General features: G+C 37.5%; 1 protein-coding gene across 1 annotated transcript; it reads left to right on the forward strand.

The window, feature by feature from the left end:
- The first annotated feature begins 4774 nt into the window (after positions 1-4774).
- Positions 4775-8812, forward strand: irf1b (interferon regulatory factor 1b). Its single transcript, XM_061055099.1, has 10 exons — positions 4775-4914; positions 5608-5700; positions 6083-6182; positions 6284-6451; positions 6575-6615; positions 6733-6853; positions 7059-7172; positions 7309-7337; positions 7542-7659; positions 8000-8812. The coding sequence occupies exons 2-10, from the start codon at positions 5614-5616 to the stop codon at positions 8113-8115; spliced, it is 894 nt and encodes a 297-aa protein (XP_060911082.1). The 5' UTR covers positions 4775-4914; positions 5608-5613; the 3' UTR covers positions 8116-8812.
- The last annotated feature ends 3297 nt before the right edge of the window (positions 8813-12109 follow it).

A 12109-nucleotide genomic window follows, 5' to 3' on the forward strand; every position in this document is an offset into this window, starting at 1 on the left:
CATGTTTGAAAGTTGCCTTTATTTATTTTTTTCCACATCGCTCACTTTGTAAATCAGAAACCAACTAGTTAAACTTTTTAAATAGCTTTGAAAAGACAGACAGTCTGCACAAACCTATAAACATGGCAACAAGTGTTGTTCAAATTTAGTTACTTTATGCACAGTTTGTGGTGAATCACACTATTTGAACTCTTACTTAGGCATATTGTTACCTTGTATTGGTGTGATTATGAGGCGACTCCTGGGAGCTAATTGTCTGAGGGTTTAATAAGACGTCATCGCATCACTCCTCAAATTGCTGCATGTAAAAAAAAAAGAAAAAAAAAAGGAGTGATGAGGTCGGAGCCTAGACGTCAAACACAAAGTATGTTCTGTTGAAGCAATACATATTTCAATCAAATGCACGTCAATAACTGTACTTATGTGGTTAATGTACTTGAATATCTTACCTTTCTGTTTCTTTAATCATGCTTCCATTGAGACTGAAACAAGTGTCTAGTTTGGACCAGTTTTTTATTTGTTTGCACCTGAGAGTAATCATGTCTCTGACTAAAACAATATTTTGCAAAAAAAAAAAAGATAAAGATTACAAAGAAATGTTGTGGAGAATCATTTGAAATGATGGAGCAGATTTGTGTCTTTTCTTTGTTCCTAGAAGATAAATCATCCAATGATGTGTAGGATTTATCTATGACAGCCTCATTTCAGAGTTAGGGCATGTTTCCCTTAACTTCCTAACATTAGCAAACTGTTATAATTGAAGTATTTAAAGTTATTTTTCTTTTACTAAATTAAGCAAGAGACTTGACCTTAAGAACTTAAAAGGTTCGTTAATGTAAAACCTTAACTTGTTGTAGATGATTACATTGTGACATGGAGCTACTACCTAAGTAAGGATCTCAGCAATACTTTTTGATTACTGCTCTGCTTATTGCTAACACATACTTTCAAGGGAAGACAATCTAATAAAAAAATAAATAAAAAAACCCTGCCACATTTCAGTCAAATCTAGTGTGCTTACCTCTTGAAACTTTAAAGGGGGATGAAACGTGTGACTGTTGTTACACTCAACAACACTGACACATTCTCCCTTGTTGGCCTAAAGGGGGAGCTTGTGTTAAACTCTGCACTCAGCAGGCTGTGTAGCTGAAACCCGAAGGGATGATGTTGTTTATGGATGACATGCCTGAGGCGTGACTGTGTCATTTATCTTGACTTGTTTACTCATGTCTGTAAATTGTTCACACATGTTGTAAATTTCATTGAACTAGTTTATTTTTAGCATTCTTTCCACTCACTTCGTTTACCTTTTTTTTATTCAACCCCACCCAGTTCATTCTCATTCTTTCCACTCTTACTAATTCTCCCGTTAATCCCACTCTCTCTTGCAGATATGAAAAATACATGTATTTGATTAAAAAGGTTCTTTTGAATTTTTTTTATTTACAACTAAGGTTTTATTTCAAGGTTTGATGACTTTCAAACATTATCCAATAAGTTTTAAGCGGATACTTTCCCCCCAGGACTTCTTAGAAACCTTAAGGAAAAAGTTGAAGACATGGTATATAAAGCCTTAGATTTAGACCTCACAGAAAATACTAGTGTGTCAATACAGTGGTTTATTAAAAGGGCTTCGGCAAGCAATTCATGGGAGTGTTTGAGGTGATGAATATTTCTTGTTTGTGTACAGAAGAGAGAATATCAACCACTAAGGCAGGTGAAAAACAGACGTATACATTAATGACAACTAGACATAAGAAAAATGTACCTTTTGGGCTGTAATTAAACCAAACAAAAAAGTGATTAATGTCTTCAGAAATGATTCAGAAAATAGAAAACACCTTAAATCAAACTGAAGATGTGAAACAAACTACGTCTTAATTGGCAAATGTTTCAGGATTTACAGAGAAAAGATTAAACGGGGAAAAAAAGTCAGATAAAATGGTGTCAAATCTGTCGACAATGTTCCCTACTCTGACTTCCCACTCCCTCGTCTGCTGCATGAGGTCGTAGTACAAACGCAGGCTAACTAACAGGGGTTCTGAGCTGATCCAGTGTCAGTGAACTGTCAAAGCAGATGGTACAGGGGGAGATTGGATACTCAAGCTGCTTGCCTCATCTTTAAGCTTCAAATTACTGTCTTAACCTTTCAGGTGGCCTACTGTAAATAATCTGAGTTACTATCACTGCATGCACAGGGCACAATAAATCTTCAGGAATTTTAAGGCAGTTAATGCAATATAAAAAGGGATGTTACAAATAGACAATCACTAGTTTGAGCTCAAAGTAAATTAGCAGTAAATTAAGTTTAAACCGGAGTACTCTTAAGCAGACTGATGTCACTAGACCTACATATTATTCACCACAGGGATATACAAGTTAACAGATCTTAATATGTTACTATTGTTGAAGATTAAATGTAAAATTTTAAAATTACATTCAAATAGAAGGCCTAAACCCCAGTTTCTTGATTTTGAAGGCCCTAAAAATTGATCAAATAAAAATCAGTTACATCATGCTTCATGCATCTTTTACACAGTAATACTGTGTTTGGTTCCCAGCTGTTTTTGGCTTCTGTTCCTTTCAAACAATTGGTAAGTCAATTCCCAAAAGGTTTTGTTCAAATAACTTAAAAGGCCAGACAATTTAGTTATTTTGTGTTATACTTGTAGAACAAGAGAAAAGTCTGTCAATCTTGTGTAAAGGAAATGTTTTTTTCCCTCTCTGTCCTTTTTGTGATCCCACAGATGCATTCTGCAACAACATAGAGGTCCCTGTAGTAGGCCTACTACACTATACTAAAAATATGTAGGCTATATATATAACAGTCCCTTTTGCATGTACTTTATATACTAGTAATAGGCTAATCTTGAGGTAAACAGTGTGTCTGAGAATATAACCCTACATTATACTGCGTTGCCTCAGCCAGTTCACTGATTTCCTGTAATTCAGGTGTTTCTCCCAAAACTATCATCCACCAAGATCTGTTTACACATTAAGGCGTTTAAAAAACATGGGGTTGGAATAATAGGAATAAATTTCCCCCCCAAATCCAGATTTCTGCCATTATTGGGAAATCCCACGAGCTGATTACCGATGAAAACTCCGCATGAAAACTCCCTACTCTTCCCTCCTAGAGGAGCGTGCCAGAGCTTCCCTACAAAGCTCGTGCCCGGTGCGCATGCCCCCACCATTTGGGAAGCCCCTAGATTGACAGCACCGGTGGCTTTGACAACAATAGTATGGGGTTTCCATAATGTACAAGAAGGTAGCGTGCTTTGTGTGCACATAATGCTGTTAAACGACGTGCACGACTTCAAAGATTATATTTGGCGGCAAAAACGGAGAAAACTAAGCACCTCGATCAAAATGTGTAATAAGATTAAGATTGCCTGCATCCGTGATAATCGTTCATTTCCCGTTATTTCTTTCACTACCTCGCAGTTTCACACACGCATGTGTCCATTTTGAATCAAACCATGTGCTCTGAGTGAATTACTGACAACATATTGTTGACGTGTGTGCGTAAAATAGGCTCTCCAGCCTGTTTTCCCTCAGACAGTTGCTGTTACTTCCGCGTTGTATGCTCCTTTTCACGCTGTGTCATCATCGTCCGACTTTCACACTGTATGGCCCACATTCAAGCAGTCACGAGTAAGACTGTCTCATACTGCCCCTACTGGTGACTGGAATTATAACATCATTTCTTGTAAACGCCAGACTTCTTTGCTGGGCTGCGTTTATTCTAAAAGGCTGGTCCCCGGCACATGTTTATCATGCCAAGCATGCGCGTGGGCGTGTGTGTGTTGTGTGCAGCTGATAACGTCTACGAAATATGCTTAATACATTGATCGTGATTATTTAAATGAAGTTCACTTTGCAGATATATTTCACTATTTTTTGCAATATTATCGTCAAAGTAATGAACAATGAAGTAATTTATAATAAGTAACACTATTTTGCAGTATAGTAATATCAGCATGAACCATGATGTGCAACTTTTATAACCTACATTTACTTTTAATATTGTATTTTCACAAAAAAAGGCAAGTCTGCAAAGTCTGCACAGCCCCATGCTGAATAATAATAATAATAATAATAATAATAATAATAATAACAAGAAAGAATACAAATACAAATAATAAACGTGACAGTGACTGACAGTTCAGCTCATATAGGCTATGGTTTGTTTTCGGTCTACGTGCAACAAGCCACCATAATCTGCCCATGTTGTTATTAACTTCCTCCTTGCTTTTAACGGTGTGATTTCTCGGAAACAGGTCTATCGCTTCAACGGTGCAGTTTAGGCGCATGCGCATAAAACAACCGCTGTAAAAAATATCAAGCTTTTTTTATTACTAGGCTATGTGGGGTCTTCAAAACACATTTCGATTGAAACCAAGAGAACGATGTCTTGCAAATATGCATTCATATGATTTAATATGTACAGTGCATGGGCAATATAAGTGAAAGTTGTTCATTTTACTGACTGAAAACAATTTATTTAGGTGTTTACTTCTACAACCTACTTGTCTAGCCTTTTCACGCAATGCACACATCATTTCAAATGATGATATGCGTGAACTTACAGTTTTTAGTTACTAAGTAAAACCCTAAAACGAATGATTGATTAATATATATTTTACATCTTGTCTTGAAAAAGAATTCAGAGACGGCTGATATCATGTTTTTTTAGGGTAGATATTTTTTACAGCGCCTGCGCGCCAAGCCGGGGAAAACCCACATCTCACTGTATATAAACCACACAGCGAGGTGTAGTTAGACACTTCTGATCTAGACAGTCTGAAGAGAGGATAATACAAAGACGAGGAGAAGCTTCTTTGGAGCAAAACTCAAACAATTGGACTATTCTTGTGCATTTTCCTATCAAGGATCTTAGAACAAGCAAAGCCTGTAAGTGATTTGAAAGTTATTTTTCACTTATCCTAACTTACAATGCCTCATAGACTATTTAAACTTTTTTTTTTTAATTGCGCGACGATGCTTTTGAGTAGCCGAGAACTAAATGTAATATTGAATAAATGTGCTGGTAGATTACTATTGTTAAGCTTGATTTTACACATAGTACAAAGTTTGTGTAAATCTTGCACATCTGCATTAACTTGATTAGGCTAAATGTGACTAAAAAATGAATTAATTTGTAAACGTATTTGATTACTTTTTGAAAAAAGATTTCTTTAAGTGTAACTTGTGGATAGGCGAAGATAAAGCATGTCTCCAAAGCCTCGTGCTTAATAAAAAGTTGCATTTAAAATAAAAAAGACTGCCTAATGAATCCTTGTGCATTTGAACACAATCTTAAATGCAAAAGCAATAAAAAAAAGTCTCTTCAGGAAGTTTTTTGTGGGGGTTTATTGTGGCCTTAGTAAAGAAACGCTCGTTCAGTACTGTAGCCTACACGCCCCCTTGTTCGCCTGCGTGCCCTGGCCGTGAACTCTACTCGCAATCGAGCAGCAGGCAGCAGTAAATCTTAGTTGTGGCAGATGCGGGAGTTCAGTTCCTCTCACTTCTGTATCTCACACAAAGAAAGCAGCGATCATTTTTTTTTCTAAACACCTTTCCCTAACTTTGTTGCTGCCCTTTTAGGCAATCATGCCCGTGTCAAGGATGAGGATGAGGCCATGGCTGGAGAAGATGATCGAGTCTAAGACGATCTCGGGTCTGGATTGGGTGGACAAGGTAAATGGCTGACTCCTTTTCTTTCTGCAACATTGTTTCTGTACATGGTTTTTAATGAAAATATGAAACTAGGCTATAGACTGTCTACCTTCAGACACGAGGGAGGTGATCCCTTCGTTTAGTCCCAGTACACAATATTTTAGGAGTAGAAAGAATCTATTAAAGCAAATACAGTACTCGTTCAGTTGGCTACTTAATCTGCCAAAGAGAAGTTTAAAATCTCTTCCTAAAATGGCATCAAATGGACTTAAACTTGTTTGGTGTGTTTACATCTAAAATCTGTATGTAGTGGCCACAAACATGCTCTGTTTGTCGGGCTCTTGCAATACTTTTTTTGTGTTCTTCTGCTTGCAACTCAAGTGTTTCTTGTTCAATTTTGCAGAATAAGACGATGTTCTCCATTCCCTGGAAGCATGCAGCCCGACATGGCTGGGAAATGGAAAAGGATGCATGTCTTTTCAAAGAATGGGCACTTCACACAGGTGAGCAGGCATGGACACACTTCATAATGCAAAACAAATATTATTGCTAGTATTTATTTTTCTTGGATGCAAACTAAACTAAACAAGGATAAATTTTACAGGAAAATACGTTGAAGGTCAGAACTCGGACCCAAAGACATGGAAAGCCAACTTCCGCTGTGCAATGAACTCACTGCCTGACATCGAGGAGGTGAAAGACAAGAGTATTAACAAAGGCCACCAAGCAGTGCGCGTTTTCAGGATGTTGCCCGCCACACCTAAATTGAGAGGTGAGACAACCGACAGGAAGCGAGCAAACGCTTGTTATGTAAAACTGTGCACTCATGCAGCATCTACAATCAAATCTGTTTAAGGTGTCTAACGATAACATTTTTTTTATTTCTTCTGCACAGATACACGAAGAAAAGCTAAGGAAGCAAAGCCAAGGAAGAAGGTGAATACTGCAGATATTTTATACATTTAAATGCCACTTTTTCTGTAAAACTACAGATGTTTGTTTTTCTTCATGAGAATTTCCAAAATCAAACTTAATATGACTTTTTGTCTGCAGTACCCAATGGTAAAGATGGAGGTAGAGGAGGACTACAGTGATACCCAGACGTCTATGCCAGCAGGCACTCTGTCCACTCAGGAGAACACAGTCGACAGCACAATGCACACAGAGCAGCAAGGTGAGGAAGAAAAAACGCATTGTTGAAGCATAAACCGGATGGTACCATCTGTTTGTGGCGTTTGGTCAAAACTGTCAAAGAAATACATGCTAGCAAAATCACTAAGTGCTCTACTACAAAAAAAGTCCAGTTTCCTGTAATCACTGCCTAGAATTGTTTTCTAAGTTCCAGGTATGTTAAACTTCACTTTTTGCCACTTTTGCAGATGTTGCTTCTGGGTTTCCATTTGATGCTCCAGACTTCTCTATGTCAGTTGAGATCGGGACTGATTTAAGCAGCTTCTCCCACAGATTTGAAGTTTCCCCTGAACACGAAACTGGTAAGAGAACAACGCATATTTCACACTTTTTTTACATTACTTAAACTTTATTACATAAACTGATACATCAACACAAGAAGTCCATACTCATGTCTCCTCCCTTCTTTCTCTCTCTCTATTTGCTGTGATCTTCCAGAATACGGCCTCACAGACGACATTATCGAGGTAAGCATTGCTTTTGAGTACTACATTTACTAGCATGCATTGATCATTGACAGGAAAACCCATGTTTGTCTTACTCTGCCTGTTTGGCTTGTGTAATAATACTCAACAATAAACAATACTATTGATTGTCAGAGACTGTTTGATAAATAAAACTCCAGTTGTGTAAAACCTTTAGCAATACTCATTCCAGTGTTGCTCTTTCAGATTTGTGCACAACTGGAGAAAGAATCACAATGGATGACCAGCAGTTTAGACAGCAGGGGGTTCCTGAGCAATGAAGCATGCACCAGTCCAGGGAGCCAGTGGAGTGAGTCTTCCTCAGGTAAATGTTGCTACTTGATGGTCAGACAACTGTCTTTAAATGTATCTGCAACATAGTCCTTAGGATCCTTCACAATGTTTGAATTTGAGGGTAATAATCCAGATATTTCACAAGGTTCATATTTTTTTTGCAAGGTTTTTCTGCAAGTAAACAACTTCAGTAAACACAATTATTAAGATGAACAAAAAAGAAGGGTCAGAATTGTGTTTTTTTTAAGTCAAACTTTGTAACTAGTCTCAAAACCAAATCTAACATTATCCTGATGACATCATCAGGGTCGACAGCCTCAGCTAATTCTGTATAATCATTTCACCTTGGATTTCCTTTCTTTGTTTTGCAGTCGACGAACTAGAAGACTTACCACAATACACAACTCTGGGCTCAACCCTCAATTCCATAGACGAGGTCTGGAACGGCTTCTGCCAGCAGATCCCCAGACTATCCCTAGACTACTAGACTGAGGAATATGGGACGGGATGGTGCTTTGTCACTTTGAACTTTTACAAAGCTTGTCCTATCTACTGACTCCAATTCGATGCCGCCTTTCAGTTGACACAACAATCCTCATACTCATCTTTGTCATCATCCTTCTGGCTTGTGATGGGCGGTGTCCACATTTTAAGCTAAAAACACCGCTCTCTCGTCACCGTTTGCCATATGCTTGATGCTTGGCAGACAGTTCATCGAGCTTTCCTCATCACCTCAAACCTTTCAGTGAATCAAAAAGAAAACGTTGTGAAATGCACTGCTGTGTTAAAAGAATTCACATCCTGTTTGTAGTTGAAGCATTTGTTTTTGGCTGGTTCAAAGCATTGTGGTGCTCTGTTATGTGAAACTCAGCTTATGGCTTTTGAATGTACACTAAGTGGTAACTCATAATTACCTCAAAGTGCATCATCACTGCAAGATCATATTCAGTAATCTTAAGATTTCATGGTTAGAATTATATCAAATAGTTATCACACAATATCTGTTTTTCCGTTATAGCAAAATCAATTTATAGTTTAAGGGATAAGAAAATCTTAACCGCCGGTGAAAGCTCGACTTCAAAATGTTCCTGATTGTTTGTGTTTTCTAATGCAAGTGTACATATTTGTAAATACTTGTCTTTTATTGTGTGTTTTTTGTATAAAAATAAAAAAATTAATTGTGACTGAAGGACTTTTCTTTTTGACTTAAGCAGTTTGAAGTTTATCAGGAATAGATCAATGCAATGGCGTTAGTGATTAACACCAGATATACAAGTCTCCAATTGAAAAGTGTTTTTCAAGAAGACACCAAATGAAAATGAATCCTTGGAAGCACTAATGTGTTTCTAATCTTGTACTAATCGACAAGCAAGCAACAAATGAAATGTTTTCTATGCCCAATGACTGTAAGGAAATATCAGGAAAAAGACAAACTGTCTCAGTTCAAGTCATCCCTTTTTATTTTTTTGTCTACCTTCATTTTAGTATAATTTTTTGGCTAAATTAAACAAACCATCATTACTAGTTTAAACTACAACATTTGAAGTTACCTCCTCATGAGTATTTAGAAAAAACATCCAGCAGATTCTAACCTAGATTCTTCTATTTTAATTAAACATAAAAGCTTCATAAAAGTATAAATGTTCTAAATAAATTTCCCCTGCAGTTAACGGCTTTGGAGAGGAAATTAATGAGTGGTGTGGGTTTCTATGTTATGCTCTGAAGTCATCATATTTCATGTATATTTCTACTATGATACTCTGGAGCACACAGGCTGCACACTGCACAGTCTGTATTCTGTGAAAAACGATCTTTTTAACTTGGGCGATAAAAGTCAAGGAGGTATGCATTTCCTTGGCAAATATGTCACCCTTAAATTTTACATCCTAAATGGCCCGGCTACTACACTACTAAGAGTAAAAGCATTTAAATAACAGGGAGGGGGCTTTTCTGTAAGAACTCCAGATTGACATAATCAACAACAAGATTACACTATTTCTCATTGAGTGAAGACACATTCTATGAATATTGTTGTTTTAACCTGCTCAATGTTTACTTTCCCATCCTGTGAGCTATCTTTTTAATTGACAGCATGGCATGATCTGAAAAAGCTGTTTCTTACATCTCTGTGCTGCATGGGCTACGTTTTTTGATGTATGATCCCTTTCACTAACTGTATTGGTTTTAAAAAATATATATTTTACCAAGATAGACGCAAATAATGTGGTAGTTTATTTACCTTGTATCGCCTTACATTGCTCTGCATGTCAGCATGCATTTAAAAAAAAGGATGTGATCAGTATTGTTGTAATTTGTTGCTTTTTCACTTGATTGGCAATATACAAAAAAGTGAAGGTTATTGATATGTAAAAATAAAAAGAATTGAGTTATGCTTATTGAAGTGTGTCTGCATGGCTTGTGCACTTCTTGAGAAAGATAGATGTCACATCTCTGACCCACCGAGCATGTGAAGGTGGAGCACGGTCCTTCCACTTAAGAAGAATAAGTCGGCGGGCCAGAAGAGAGGCAAAGGCCAGAGAATTTGATTGATAACTCGAAAGGGGCAACCCTTCTGGAGCCAGTGCCAAATATAGCAGATACAGGGTTAGGTGGTATATCACGTGAATACATATAAGAGAGCGTCTCAAACACAGAGATCCAGAATGGGGTAATCGACCGGCAGGAGAAAAACATGTGAGAGAAGGTGACAGGGGCAGCATGACACGTCTGACAGGTGGGATCGGTACCCGGATATAGCCTTGCAAGCCTGCTTCTGCAGAGATGTAATCGATGGAATACCTTCAACAGTTAACCGTAGCAAATTAAAATAACAGAGGATCAGAGTGTGATGCCCTTACTTATAATGATTCATTAAACGGATAAAGAAGAACAGTAGTTCTACAACTGTTATGATTTTCCCCAAAAAATACATAACTATTTATGTTACATGTATTCTGTTATTATGCATAAAGTACAGAGCTGCATCAAAATAAAAGTTCAATTAAACAGTGGTTAAATGAAGCCGACATTAAGAACAAGTTCTTAAAGGAAGTGTGTTCTTTGGCTGCTGCAATTTTCCCTTGTTATAAAACACATTCCTGGAAGAGCACACAGAAGAGGGACGAGATTCTTTTCATTCATCACGACTCTCTTCAGGTTGTCCAGGTGTGTGCAGATGACTGCAAATTGTTAGTTGACCTGTTATTCCACTTGGAAGACGGAAATGAAATGATAAGCAGATGATGCAATTGCAAGCAGTTGCCTGCCATGCCTGTTGAAAAGCAGCGCATCTGGGTTAAAAAAAAAACCCAGCCTTTTTCTCTGAAACAATCGGGGAATAACTGCAATGATTAGTACTGTATGGGAAGATTTCAGTAAGTTGTCAAGATCACAAAATGGATCCATGTGAACCCTTCTTTATAATTAAAAAAGGTTCCTTTTGGGGCGCTGGTGGCGCAGTGGTTGGTGCGCGCGCCCCATGTATGGGGGCTGTGGTCCTCCAGGCGGGCGGCCCTGGTTCGAATCCAACCTATGGCTCCTTTCCCGTATTTACTGCACATTGCACATATTGCACAAGTTTACTTGTTCTTTAAATTTTATTTTATTTATTTTATTTACCATTTTGTACCTTTTGCACAATTTAGAATTTATTACTGTAAATATTATTTATCTTATTTTTACCTCATTTTATTTGATCTATTTTACCTTATCTTATTTTACCTTATTTTGGTTGTATTGCACCGCGGGATGGAGACAAACGCAATTTCGATTCCACTGTATGTCTGGCATATTTTGAAATTGACAATAAAGTTGACTTTGACTTTGACTTTGATGTCGTTCCACGCTCTCTCTCCCTGATTTACGACTCTAGCCACTGTCCTGTCTCTCAAATAAAGGCACAAAAAGCCAAAAAAATTAATAAAAAAAAAAAAAAAAGCTTTCTTTCCTTGCCATTTTATTTCATATTAACTAACAATTGTGAGATTTAAATCTCAATGAGGCTTTAAACTGGATTAAAGAAGTGGGGGGGAAAGCAACATTTGTCCTCACAATTAAAAGGGGCATGATAAGGTTTATAAAAGCTTTAAACTCTGTTGCAAATTTTTTTATAGACAAAGGGATTTGAAGCTTGCTTTAAGTTAGATGTCGGCCACCAGTGAATTTTTTATTCTGAATAGACTGTCCTCCATCTGTTATGGTTTAACGCCTGAATAAATTACCTGTTGCACCTGTCCCCACGATCAACATGTTGTAAAGAAACTGTCCAACCGGTTTGATAGTGATTCACTGATATTTACACTCACACAAGCTTACATGTAAATGTAAGCCTTAAAATGTGTCATATTTTGTTTGTGGAGGGTAGAAATGTCTTCATAATCAAGCAGCTTTTTGCCGTATTGAACGGGACAGTGGATTGAGGATGAAACATGGAACAAGGAGTCACAAGCCGGACTTCAACCTGGCCCGTCCGACCGGAGGAC

This window comes from Labrus mixtus, chromosome 14 (genome assembly GCF_963584025.1).
Source record: "Labrus mixtus chromosome 14, fLabMix1.1, whole genome shotgun sequence".
Taxonomy (NCBI): Eukaryota; Metazoa; Chordata; class Actinopteri; order Labriformes; family Labridae; genus Labrus; species Labrus mixtus.